A 14547-nucleotide genomic window follows, 5' to 3' on the forward strand; every position below is an offset into this window, starting at 1 on the left:
AAAGTAGCAAAAGCCATTTGAAAAATTGGCCATAAAACACTAGTCATCTTCTTCCAATCAGCTAACCCAGGATCCAAATCAACGCTCGTCGCCGCGAAATCTCACAGCCGTCGGTCGGTCGAGCATTAGGTATCCGACGATGGCTTCACTTTCTCCTTGAGGAACTGCAGAATGTGCTCTCGTTTCCAGTTATCAACTCTGCATTTTACACAGACAAAGTTCCACGTCAAGCAAATGAACTTGCACGAATTCAAGACCTCAATCGAGGTTTGGTTGCACATGTAACAACACGAAGAAGACCACCAACACAAGATTCTTTCCGGACAAAACACGTAAACAAGCTCACCTAATGGTTTCCTTAAGCTGCCCGTCGTCATCCAACATGATCAACTTGGGCGGAGAATTGAACGCGTATTGAACTTTGACCGATGGGAATTTATCCTTCTCTTCCTCTATAAAGCCGACTAGCTCGGGATAAAACACCAATTTCCTCATGCACACCTCTAAAATCGCACCAGAATATATAACCTGCAAACATAATGGATATCATCGGGAAGAGAAATTCGAGCTCTCGCAGATTTGGGCAAAAAAAGAGAGTGTATATATGCATATTAATACTTTTGGAGAAAATCTTCACATAAAAATGCAATACTATAAACATGTCTAGAGCTCACTGATCTCTTGTAGAAACCTATAACCCTTTCGACTAACACACGACCAATTCTTGTGGGCTACTGAATAGACATACCTTGCTTGTCGCATCGTCTGAATCCTCAGCGCAACACTTCAGACAATCAGACACCAGCTCTGCAGAGAATCAAAACCGTAAACCATCACTGTAACACGGATAAAATTCTCAAATCGATAATTTTCTCAAACTGCATATAATTCGTCGTGGTTTCAAAACGCAGTCGCTCCAACATTGTCGCGTCTGTATGCAAAATCTACAGATACGGAAAAAATACTATATGGATCTTATCAACCTCTCCATGCATTTGCACATTTCAATAAAAGTTTCTTGATTTTGAAATTGCCAATGATTTTCCACACAAAAAGAAGAAAAAGAAAAAAGGTCTCTTCCCAAGAGAGTTATCACAAATCTATTACTATGTAAACACAAGGTTCTATGAAATTCGGTCAATAAGCTTCTCGTTAAGTATTCAAAACTCTCTCTCAGCATCGTTTTCCTAAAAAGAATCCATAGATACAGAGATAAGTCTACACCAATTGTTTGGTCCGACACTTTTTAACTTCTAAAGATGGACAGCATTCCATGACATGTTGCAAGATTCTAACGACTAAGGTTTCGAACCTCCAACACTTGCTTTCTAGAATGAAGATTATATACTATCTCATTATTTTTTCTTCATCATTATTATTCATTCTAATCTACTTTCACTTCTTCATCTCGTCCCCATCATCCAAGCTCACCGGCATCACTCCCCCCTCGTCTTACCCCAAAAGACCAGACCCACGCAGTTCCTTTCCGACTTTAACTACTACCATTTCATTTGTCCATATAGTGATCAATCCTCCATTGCATTCGCCTTATGAGAACTTATAATCTTCAAAGAGCTGCATCATCACCATTAACCAACGGCAGACACAGGTGAGGGGAGGGGGGGCTTCAGCCCCCATCAAGCAACCTTTTATATTTTTCATTCTTATAAAATCATCAAATTATTGGATTTTTGTGCGAAGATTTATGCAAAAGCCACTATCATCAAACCTAATTAAATAAAAATCGTCTGTAAAAATCACAAAAACCGATTCATGACCCCATCAAATTCTTCAATAAAATGGCAGTTTTAGTTTGATTTCCAACCACACAAGCACATTAGAATGGATTCAATACAAAAAATCTGAAAAAATCGAAAAAAACGAAACTTTCAAAGCATGCATGCCACTCACTCTTAGCTCAGAAATAACTCTTAAAACTTGAATTAATTAGCAAACTAAAACTTATTGTAGCATCTTACTAATCCCCAATTTCTTAACGAAAAGTGAGGCAAAATTAGTGGAATCAATGACATACCCCATTTCAAAGATCCCATTTTTATTTCAACTAGCAGAGTTTACGTGGGTTGCACGTATTACCTCTTTATTAAAAATAATAATATATTTAAAGAAAAATATTATAATACTATTAATTATTGATTATTAACTTTAATAAATGTATGCAAGAAGGTAGAAAGAAATAAATAAAAAATAAAATAAAATCATATACGTGTGTAGAATTTTTACCATCAAAATTGTATTGTAGTTATAATGATAATATATTATAATATAATTAATATAATTAATATAATTAAGTAAGATTAGACGAAGAAAATACACATATTATATTTTTCTAATTACAAGACAAAAAAAGTTCTTTTACTATCATCTTATATAGTCCCACTAATCCAATTAAATATTTATAAATCGTAAAACTAATTGTTATTATGGTTAGCTATAATTACTATAGTTACATGGTATACAAAAAGAGAGTTCACTATATGATACTCATACTTGAAATTTGAAGATCAGTAATAAGGAATGTCCCATTTTTCTTTTGTGTCAATACCTTTAAATAATCATTTTGCTTAACACTTTTGACAAAATTGTCCATAGAGTAAATGTGAACAAATTAAGTTGTAGCCATACTATCCAAATTTTGTACGTTTCACACCATTAACACTTGATTAAACGTGATGGAAGGTTTTTGATTTGTTTTTACAAATATAACTTTGTAAAAACTAATTTTATAAAATCTATCAAATTTTCAAAATTTGTTTTGTAAAAGTTCAAAAAATATATATTTATAAAAGAGCATTTTGGGTAGTAGCGGTTAGCATTATTATATTTTTATTTTTGTTATTAGAATCAATATTTGCTTAAGTAAAATGGTTATTTTGATATTTGTAGATAATTTAAGATGCATTTACTTTTCATGATTTAAAATATACATAATTGAAAATTTTTATCCTTATTAATGGGATTTCTCCAATCCCCTTTCAATTGAATAAGACTCAAGCCAGTTATCTTAAACTATAGAAATTATCAAGGGTATCGAGATATCTTAAAATTTGAATTCATCTTAATAAATAATGAGTTAACATATACTCCCTCTGTCCCGCCCAAGATGCTACATATTCCTTTTCAGGCCATCCCAACGAAGATGATACATTTCTATATTTGGCAAAAATAAGGAATTTTAAACACTTAATTAACACTAATTAAGTATTCTCTTATTACCTTCTCTCTCCTACTTTATCACTTTATTACATTCTCTTTCTTATTTTATAACTTTATTACATTATCTTTCTTATTTTATCACTTTATTACATTCTTTCTCATACTTTATCACTTTATTATTACACACTTAAAACACTAATCTACAACTCCTTAAATTACGTGCCGAAAAACAAATGTATCGTCTTGACCGGGACGGAGGGAGTATATGCTATCTTTCCCTATTAAGTTAACCCTCAATAGTAAACGCCCCCTTACACTATCAAAATTATGTCTTCTTCCCAAAGTCTCATTCCTAACAAATGCCATGCATATTTTTATAATTTGATGGATCTATAAGGTAGCAAGGGCCTCCTAAGAGTAATATTTATAGAAGCTCTTAATTATTTTGAAAGAATTAGGTATGTAGGCTATAAATGAATACATAACTCCACATAAAAAAATTGTCAAACTAATGAATTAATTTAATTTGAAAGTTGAAAGTTGAACAAAAAAATTAGTACGATTACTTGATGAATTAATGTACAAATGTTGCTTAAAGTGATTTTTTAATATATCATAATAGTCGTGCATTATTGTATGTCAAACTAATGCATTATTTTCCATATCTTCTTCCAATGGTAATTACTAATTAGCATCTACGTCAAAATTAGAGAAATATCGCATAAAGTTGTGTGTTATATTATTTATCCATAATAATTTTTGAAGTACACATTTTGAAGATATGTTATCCTATATATTATAGATGGGAGGGATTATATTAATACTACCCTTTCCTTTCCTAGCAAGGGTCCAAAAGGACAAGTCACCGTTCAAAGAAAACAACAGGAAAGAACAAAGCAAGAACGAAGAAACTCTTCGAAAGCTCTTTTACAAATCCCCCACCAAAACGTTCATCAGCTAACTGGTCAAAGTCAAAGTATTAGAAAACTTTTCGGTGGTTCAGAAATAATGAGGGTGAATTACTGTGTGTGCCAGCAGCTCAACACACAATAAAATAAGTAGTGAAAGCGAGTTGAATATTTGATAAAGTCAAAGTTTGAAATATAAAAAATGAAAAAGGAAAACCATATCTTGCATCACTCATCCAATTCTGTTCCTTAATCCTCTCTCTCTCACTCAATTTCTCTGTTTCTCTCTCTAAGTTATCAGCTACCACAAAGCAAGGAGGCAGCAGTCCTTAAAGCGCAGTAGGGAAGGTGAAGTTGAATTTCGATTCTGCTTGTTGATTGTGTGCAGTGAAATTTGAGATTTTTTTCTTCTTCTGTTTTTTGGTGTTTTCTCTTGTAAATTATCATCTTTGTGAAAGTTATATGGACTAGATTAGGATATATTTGATATATTCTAATAAGCTTTAATTAATTAGTAAATAGTTTGACTATTGGATTAATTAATTGGAGACAAAAGAAAAGTCCAGCCTGTTTAACTTAGGGTTTACAGGCGTGTCTTATTCCTATAAGAATAGGAATATATTTCTTGTCTGTATGAGATGAAAACACGTGAGATACGTAAAATCACAAGAGAGAAAACACTTAGAGCACTATAGAATTCAATCGGAGATTTCCTAGCTTTCGAAGATTGAATTGTGCATCGGGAATTGTTCCTGCATCGAATCTGCAATATGCGTGGATACCATAGTAGTGGATTCAACTGCAGGATTGCTAAAAGAATTGCTACAGGATTGTTTGCTACACAACAAGTAAGTCATTCTAACTGTTGTTGTGTGTTTGTAATCTCTACACATGAATCAATTGTAAATCTAGATCTTTTCCTTGACTGTTATTTCCGCTGCGTATCATTAGATGATGTCAAGGATTTCCAACAGTGGTATCAGAGCCCGGGGCTCGATTTATAATTGTATTTGTATTCTAATTAATTATGGGTTAATTAATTATGATTTTAGAAATCTGTTTCTGAAATTTAAAATTTGGAATTGAGCATTGAATTGGGATTGAAAATCGTTTTCACTTGCTGGGCAATTTATTACTTGTCGAACTTGCTTCGATTGTTCACCGGACAAAGTTGACACTGCTGGGGCGGCGAGAGGCGACGACAGATGGCTCGGTGCTCGCCGGCGTGCTGCGCCCGACCGTCTGCCGCCGTTGGCATCGCGTCGTGCCGCGCCGTTTCTGTACTTCCGTTACTGCGATAAACGTCGTTCGACGCCGATGCGGGGAACGTGAATGACAGATGTGGCGGAGGCAGGTAGGTCGGGGCACGCCGGTGTGCAGCGCCCGACCACCCGCTGCTGGTTGCGTCGTGGTGCGTCGTGGCTTTGAGCCGACGCCCGCTGCTTCTTTGTAACAATCCCGCTAGTGCAGGCTTTGCCGCCAGCGCGGAAGGTGACGGGGAGATGGCGGCGTTGGTGGATGAAAGCCACTGGATCGCGGTGGCGTGACGAGAGCGTCGCTGCTTTCCCTTCCAAGAGAACGCCTCTCTTCGACGTGGGCTTAGTAGCCAACGCACCGCGACCGGCGGGGATCCATCCGGCGATGCCGCGCGACGCTGTTCACGTCGCGATCCTCCTCCGGCGTGGCTGAAGCCGGCGGCGACGGGCTGACAGGAAGGGAGGCGGCAGCTGTTGCTGCAAAGCCTGTAAACCCTAGCCTCAGAACCGGGTCTGGGCCGTGGGTTCCTTTGGCCCTGGGCTGGGCCTCTTTCTTTTGTTGGGCTGCTACTGCTGGGCTGTTGCTGTTGGGCATAAGATGACCAAATATTATTCCTTTGGGCTTGGCCCTATGGTTTTAATCAATTGTCAATTTGGCCTTTAACTAAAAAAAAAAAAAAAATTATTGATTTAGAATTAATAATATTAATCCCAATTTCAGAATTAAGTTTATTAATTAGATTAATAAATCTTGATTACTATTATTTTAGAAATAATAATAATCATTGTGTGTATATATTAATTTGGAATTAATATAAATTAATTAGATTAATGAATTTTATTTAGTATTATTATTTTGAAATAATAATATTGAATGTATATTTATATTAATTTGGAATTGATATAAATTGACTAATTCATTAATTTGATTTATAAATCATGGATTATTATTATTTTTGAAATAATAATATTTGATGAGATTTTATATTAATTTTGAATTAATATATGAAATTATTATTTTTGAAATAATAATGTTGTATTGATATGGAATTAATACGAATTGATTAACCCATATTTTAATTGGATAATAAAATTTTAATTGGATTAAGGAATTTTATTCGTAGAGATTTTATGTTGTTTTGTGATAAGCATGCTATTTGATTTTATGCTTATTATTTAACTATAGTAGTTAGAGACCGCTTTAATGCTTGGGTAGGCGGCGCCCTGTATATGTAGTTCGCGTTACTATGTGTGGGTAGGCGGCACCCAATACGTGTGGTCCGCATTTCGTATGCCTGGGTAGGCGGCACCCAGTAATTGTTTTTGCTATTTAATATTTGATATTAAATATAAGCAATTAGAATCACATACAAAATCCCCACTAAATATAAGTCTTTGTGTAAGCACAAAACGCGTCGTCCATCATAATTGTTTGAGCAACCCATCCTTTTCGACCAAGAGTATTTACACCCAAGTGTTTGCTCTAATCTACAAGGCCAAGGCTCATGCATAGGTTGGCACCGTGTGATGGGGTTGACTTGCTTGATCATTTATGGCGTGAAACTCGACCAAAGTGATTAGAGGACGCAGATTAATTGGATTAATCAATCAAGAGTTGCAAAATGGTTGTTGCAATTGGCTTAGAGGCCTACTAAGTAATATTATTGTAGTCATCAGCCCAAGCAGAGGCTGCATAATATTGACTTGGATCTTGGACCACTATAATTTATGTTTAATAAATTCGTATTTTATGTTGGGGTCATAAAATATGTAAAAATAGTGGGAGCTAATAAAAACAAAATGCCTTGTTTGATTAGTAAAATAAATGTGATCTTATTTGATTCGATTTTCTTTATTGCTTTCTTTTGTCTCTGTTTTATCTGCAACTGTTTTGATATGTTTGTTGGATACGGTAAATTGACTAGGTCAAACTTTCTGGATTGACCGCGTAATTTGCGTTTGGTGCTAAGGCTAGATAGGATTGATTATGTCTTGGAGAAATCAATCTACATCATCCTTAATGTGACTTTAGGAACTTTCAAAATGTTTGACATTGAAAGTTATAAGAAACATATGGATGATGTAACTTCTGCTAAATGTGTCATGATTGTGTCTATGGGTTTGGAACTGCATAAACACCATGATCACACGTTTCGATTGAGATGTTGATACACCTGAAGAGTGTTAATGCTTTAGAAGCTAAGACCATAAAGTATAAGATACTCTATGGATGTCATGAAAAAGATTGAGTTAATTGAGAGGTTGGACACGATTGGGACGAGACTATCTGATATTTGTCTCAATCAACTTAATCTTGCAGTAATGATCTGTCTCATTTGTGAACTTCATAGTGAATTCAAAATGAACAATAGGACAGTGACACTGCCATGAGTTTCATGACATGTTAAGAACGATTTTAAATCGTCTTCCACTAAGGACAAATAAGTTCGTATGATTAATGCTTCTGCCAATTCTAACCCAAAAGGAAAGAAAAGGTAGAAGAAGGATCAAAGAACTAAATTTTGCATCCTAAGGTGGAAACCAAAAGAAGCAGAAGTTACCCAAAGATGAAATATTTTTTGTCAAGAAAATGATACTGGAAGGAATACTGCTTGATGTTCAAAACATTGGATGTTTTGATAGCAAAATTTGGTATATTTTTCATTGAGGTGATCATGTAACAACTCATACTCCTGGGTATTAGATACGGGTTATACTTCACACATTTGTTAAAATGTGTATTGTCTAACTAAAAACAAGAGAGTGAGACCAAAGAAATCTGACTTGCGCATTTGTTTTGAGAAATAGTTGCTGCTAAATGCATAAGGTCTTATGGATTTGATCTATCTTTGGGATTGTGGACATGTTAGATTGTTATTTTGTTCTTGGAATTATGAGGAATATAATTTTCATTCTCGTGTTAGACATTGAAGTTTTTCATTCTATTTTGCGAATAGAATTTATTCTACTTTGCTTAATGGAGATGAAAATATTTCACTTGAGAATGCTTTATATTTGCTCAATGCGAACAAAATATCCTCAATGTGTAAAATAAACTATCACAAGCAATGCGAATAGTCCGACTTAACTTTGGCATGTAGGCTTGGTCACTTAATGAGAAATGAATAACAAGATCGAGAAGGTTAGACTATCTCACACTTTTTGACGTAAAGTCTTAAAGTGCTTGTGAAATCACATCTCAAGGTTAAAATGACCAACGAGCCACTTTCTAGGAAAAGAATACAAGCTAAAGAAGTACTTGAGTTGATTCACATATTGATATGTTGACCGTTTCCAACTCAAGCACAAAGTGGATTTTCGTACTTCACAACTTTCACAGACGATTTCTTAAGGTATGGAAATGTGTGTCTTATGAAACACAAATCAGAAACTTTGAGAAATCTATGGAGTTTAAGTTAGAAGTCAAGAAACAGCTTGGAGAAGTATTTAATCTCTAAGATTAGATCGAGAAATAAGTACTTAAACCATGTGTTTGTCGATTGCTTGAAGTCATATGGAATCCATCCACAATGGACTCCTCTAGGGATACCTTATCTGAGTTGGGTATCCGAAAGGAGAAATCGAACTTCATTAGATATGGTTCGATCCATAATGAGCTTCTCAAAACTTTCAGTGTATCTTTGGGACCATGCCTTGTTTATTATTGATTATATTCTGAACCAAGTTCCACTTGAATTAGTTGAGTAAATATCATATGAATGTGGTATTGAAAGAAGCATAGTTTACACATGTGTGAACCTTGGGTTACACTACATATGTAGAGAAAATGCTCGCTGATTAGTTGGAATCAAAAGTGAGAAGTGTTACTTTGTGGGATATCCGAAGAAAACACGAGAATACTACTATTTTCTTGGAAAATATAAGTTCTCAGTTTTAGGATTGCGATGTTTCTTGAAAAGACTTGGTCTATAGAGAACAAGATCGTTATGACTTAGATCTTGACAAGATTTGAGAGCCATAAAGTCAACTTTGAGGAAGAAAACTTGTTAGATAGTCTAAACAAGGATTTAGTGGGAGCTGTTCATGATCTCATTGGTATTGATGCACTATTTAGAGCGTCATCTACATCCAATAAGACCAGTATTGAAGATTTTGCAAAAATGCAAGATTCTTCAATACGGGGGGAGATATGACATTGGATGTCGAAGATTCTTCATCATGATATAGCGGATCAACTTCCTCAAGTTCAGAATAACGAAGAGCCTGCACAAATGCAACGTCGTATAAGTTCTAGAGAACGTAAACCAGTCAAAGAATTAATCTATTGGTCTAAGATCAATACGAGAAATAATTTGAAACTGGTAATGATCTTAGAATTTATGCGAAACTATGATAGTCATAGATTCTTAGAAGTGGCAAGAAGCCATAAAATCTGAATGGACCGGTTAGTGGCAAAAGATTATAGTAAGTGCGAGAGCATGGATTATGATCTTTTCGTCAATTGCAAAAGTCAAGTCCATTGAGATTTTACTTGTTGTTATGAACTAAAACAAGCTTCTAGAATATGGAACAAATGTTTTGACAAAGAAATCAAATCGTTTGATTTTGGTCAAAAGTAAAGAAAGTATTGTGTTTATAGGAAACACAAGAATGAGAACACAATTTTCATCATCATTTATGTATGACATATTGAAAATGAAAATTATTGTACTTATGATGCAATCCATGAAAGACTAGTTGTAAATTTCCTTCAAGGTGAAGGATTTGAGTAAAGCCTATTCTATCCTTGGAATCCAGATCTATTGAGTTTGAGCTAATAGATTGTTAGGCTATCAAAATCCACTTACATAGACAAGATGTTAAGGCAATACTCCATGAAGAAGTCCGAAAGGACATCTACCAATGGAATATGGCATCTTTTTGTCAAGGAAGGATTGTCCTTCTAATGACAATGAGATTTAATGCACAAAGAATGATCCTAACGCTAGGGCAATAGGATGGTCATGAATGTCATGATTTTCACTACACAAGGTGTAGTTTGTGTGCTTAGCATCGTTGGCAGATTTTAAGAGATATTAGAAACAAGAGATTATGTTAGAGCACGTTCCCACATAAGAGGACATAGCTAATCCTTTTGACCAGTTGTTATGCATTATGAATCATAACAAGCACTTTGAGTGTTTGGACATTGGATATCTTTGAGATTGGCTTTAGTCAGTGGGAGTAAAAGTAATATGTCTAGAAATAATCTGTGTTGAGACTTATTACTTGATCACATTTATGACATTTGATGTCACTAATGGCATTATGCATTTATTTGATTGATTACTTTGATTATTTGTTCTCATTCAATTAAATGTTCCCATGAGTTAATACTGTTGCTAATTTAGTGGGAGATCAGCAATAGAGTATAACTCTTAAAGAGCCCCAACTAAGGATCATCAAGATTGGGATATTGATGATATGTTATAAGTTGGCATGCGATCTGTATCACATTCTTAGAGAATATAGTTGTTCCCACGACTATGAGATATTAGATACTCGTGATAGATGCATGGATACTTTAGAGAGTATTGGCATACCCAACCAATATATCATTTGTTTTGGTGTCTATGTTTATTGGTGTGTGGAGATTGTGACAGTCCTTTGACTTGAGGGCAATGCTTATCTTACTTATTGAATGGTATACTTTGACCAAGTACAATGCTTGCACTTGACAAACATGGTTTTCGTACCTCAATATCGCATGAATTATTGTCATTTTCCCCCATGAATTGATTGCTAATATGTGTTTGTATCCCAATTTTGAGTTTTGTTGAGTTTTGATTCCTTGGTGTAGTTTTGGAGTGATTTCAGGGAAAATCAAGGATTAATTGGAGGATTTTAAAGACATGAGATCGAAGTACGTCTCGATAGGAATTCGTGAGCGCAAACGGTGACCAAATCCGAGTCCGGACGAGGGAGAACGGAGCCGAACAAGCTGACTGCGCATAAAGCCCAGGCACCCGCGGTCCGGGCCGCGGCCACGGGCCCGACCGCGGGCCTCTGCTCCAAAATTGCCCAGTAACCCGCGGTCCGGGCCGCGGCCACGGGCCCGACCGCGGGCCTCTGCTCCAGAGCAGTCCAGAATGTTTTTTACAGTCACCCGCGGTCCGAGCCGCGGCCGCGGCCCATGACCGCGGCCTCCCCTGCTTCTAGCCGCGTTTTCAACCGCGGTTCATGCCGTGACCGCGGGGAAGAGGCTGGGATCCGCCTTTTGGTGGGCCCAGACGTGATTTTTAGCCCAAAACTCCATTTTTCCCCTCTTTTCTCACATCTATCATCACACACACCCACTCCATCTTCCCCAACACTCCAATTCCAAACCCTAGCCTCCATTCTCTACCATTTTTCTCTCTTCCACACACAAGAACAACACCAAAATCAAAGAAAGAAGGGGAAGACTTGGAAAGGAGCTCATCAAGACTACATGATTGAAGATCAAGATTATAGGATTTGTCTATGAATCTCTATCTCTCTATATCTTTATTTATGTTTTCTTATGACTTGGGATTTGTTTTTATTATGAATATGCTTGGCTAAAATCCTTTATCTTAGGGATTAGATTAGATGGATTTGTAATGGATTGATTTCTTTGTTTAATATATATCTTGATTGTGCTTATTGTTATCTTTTCAAGTCCTAGATTTATCTCTTGTATGATTGGTTGGCCACCTTTTGTGCATTTCTAATTTGTGATTTGAATCGGGAGAGGATAATTACAATAGATTAGGAGTTTGATACATATCATCTCAATAAACCGGGAGGTTGAGAGGTGGGTGAGGGCTTATTGATCTTTTGTGCTATTGGGAGTTATAGGTTAGAAATTGACCGGGGACGGCAATTGTGACCCGTAATCTACTGTTTTAGTCGTCCGGGAGGGGGCTAAAACTAGTGGGGAGATCGTCCTAGATAAGTAGGCCATATCAAGATTTATATTGATTTAGATTGAAGTTCATTACGATCCATTGAAATCTAGTCCCTAGGATAACTTTCCTTCGAGTCATTCCCCAATTTGTTAACTAAAATTGTTTTGTTGTTATTTTAGTTTACTTGCTTTATTTAGCTTTGTTTTAGTTCTCAACACCTCTTCATCTTTGGTTGTCTAAATAGATTGAAAACAACTCATTAATAATATTTAGAAGTTTAAATTCACCAATCCTTGTGGGATACGACCTTGCTTCCCTATATTGCAACTACACCGTATACTTGCGGCGTGGTGAAAATAATAGCGAACAGCACTCCAACCAAAGGGGTAGATACGGCTTGTGTTGGGTATATCGGGATATAAGGGAAGGTGGTAGTTGTGCCAAGATAGGATTCATTCCTCGATTAACATTTCGAGAAGAACACTCAGTTTCTCTATATTACTTGACCGTTAAGTCACTGGCCAGTGCAATTGATATGTTCGAACTTTAAAAGTTGAACATGATCGATGGAGGTCATTTAATAAAGATGAGATAAATTGATTGAGCTATTGGAAAGACACAATGACAAATTCTAGGCTCTATCGAGTGGTTCGTGAATGAAAGGATGTTACTATATCTTCGCATAAAGGTTTTGTTTACAGAATCCACGTAAACGTTCTTCATATATCGAGTTCGCTACACAACGCAGTCTAGGAGTTTTGTGTAGACTTTAATTTGATTATCGACGATAATGGAGGCCTATTGGGTCACACTTTATGTGTATTGTTGATTCGCTCAAGGGTGCAAAGATAGTGCTTGGTGTTTAATCTAATGCTAGTCCAAGTGGGAGATTGAAAGTTATATGGACTAGATTAGGATATATTTGATATATTCTAATAAGCTTTAATTAATTAGTAAATAGTTTGACTATTGGATTAATTAATTGGAGACAAAAGAAAAGCCCGGCCTGTTTAACTTAGGGTTTACAGGCGTGTCTTATTCCTATAAGAATAGGAATATATTTCTTTTGTCTGTATGAGATGAAAACACGTGAGATACGTAAAATCACAAGAGAGAAAACACTTAGAGCACTATAGAATTCAATCGGAGATTTCCTAGCTTTCGAAGATTGAATTGTGCATCGGGAATTGTTCCTGCATCGAATCTGCAATATGCGTGGATACCATAGTAGTGGATTCAACTGCAGGATTGCTAGAAGAATTGCTACAGGATTGTTTGCTACACAACAAGTAAGTCATTCTAACTGTTGTTGTGTGTTTGTAATATCTACACATGAATCAATTGTAAATCTAGATCTTTTCCTTGACTGTTATTTCCGCTGCGTATCATTAGATGATGTCAAGGATTTCCAACACTTTGCCTATGGAAACCAATCATTTACTTCGTGTGATATATTACTCTATTCAATTGTGTGTGCCAGCAGTAGCGTGGGGAATAATTCAACACACTTTGAAACAAGTAGTGAAAGTTTAGATTTGCTCTTATGAGATTTGATACTTTTAATTTGTGTCAAATATTGGAAAAGAAATGAGACATTTAAAGTCATAAATTTTTGTTAGGATAAATCTTTTCATACATAGTATGTATAAACATAATAGGATATTTTAGTAAATTATCATTAACTAAAATGTGTTTTTACATTTATAGCCTTGACCGAGTTTTATGGAAAGAAATTAATTATCAAATTTCAAATATCAAAATAAATTTCTTTTCTTAATAGTTAAATATCATTTCCCTATATAGATTAAATTAATTATACTATGTTTAACTAATTAATTACTGCCTAATATACATTGATTTATTTTTGGATATACTAACTTGATTTGCTTTAAATAGTGAAATATATTGTGCCCTAAATAATAATAATAATAATAATAATAAGGGTAAATATCACGAAAACCCCTGAAGTATACCCGTTTTATCAAAAATACCCTGAAACTTTCAAAATGTTCTTTAAACCCTCAAACTATCAGGTTTTTATCAAATATATCCCGCATCTATTTTTTTGTCACCAAAAACGTGATGTGGCTCACCGGATGCCACAATGTAATTTATATTATATTTTTAAAAAATGCAATGACAAAAACGGCGTCATTTCGTACCATATCTTTTAAAAGAAATTCACTCTAAAATTTAAAATTCACTCATATCGTATTTGAAATTCACGCTAATAACCTAGAATTATGGATAAACACAATAGAACATGGTACGAAACGAAGTCGTTTTTTCCATGTCATTTAAAAAATATAGAATATAAATTACATTGTGGCATCCGGC

General features: G+C 35.3%; 2 protein-coding genes across 5 annotated transcripts in view; one reads left to right on the plus strand and one right to left on the minus strand.

Moving 5' to 3' along the window:
- Positions 1–125: 125 nt before the first annotated feature.
- LOC130997000 (uncharacterized) lies at positions 126–2054 on the minus strand. The gene is made up of 4 exons (XM_057922281.1): positions 2036–2054; positions 749–807; positions 347–528; positions 126–198 (listed from the first exon to the last, which is right to left on the minus strand). The coding sequence occupies exons 1-4, from the start codon at positions 2052–2054 to the stop codon at positions 126–128; spliced, it is 333 nt and encodes a 110-aa protein (XP_057778264.1).
- Positions 2055–4177: 2123 nt separating this feature from the next.
- Positions 4178–14547, plus strand: part of LOC130999767 (putative disease resistance RPP13-like protein 1) — a 36841-nt gene continuing 26471 nt past the window's right edge. For 3 of the 4 annotated variants that reach the window (XM_057925397.1, XM_057925395.1, XM_057925393.1), the window contains exon 1: positions 4178–4433. The gene's annotated coding sequence lies outside the window, so the exon portion shown is untranslated. Of the gene's footprint in view, positions 4434–12609; positions 13500–14547 lie in introns of those variants that run through there. The other variant, XM_057925396.1, reaches the window with a different exon arrangement.

The sequence above is a fragment of the Salvia miltiorrhiza genome, chromosome 8 (genome assembly GCF_028751815.1).
Source record: "Salvia miltiorrhiza cultivar Shanhuang (shh) chromosome 8, IMPLAD_Smil_shh, whole genome shotgun sequence".
In the NCBI taxonomy this organism is placed as follows: Eukaryota; Viridiplantae; Streptophyta; class Magnoliopsida; order Lamiales; family Lamiaceae; genus Salvia; species Salvia miltiorrhiza.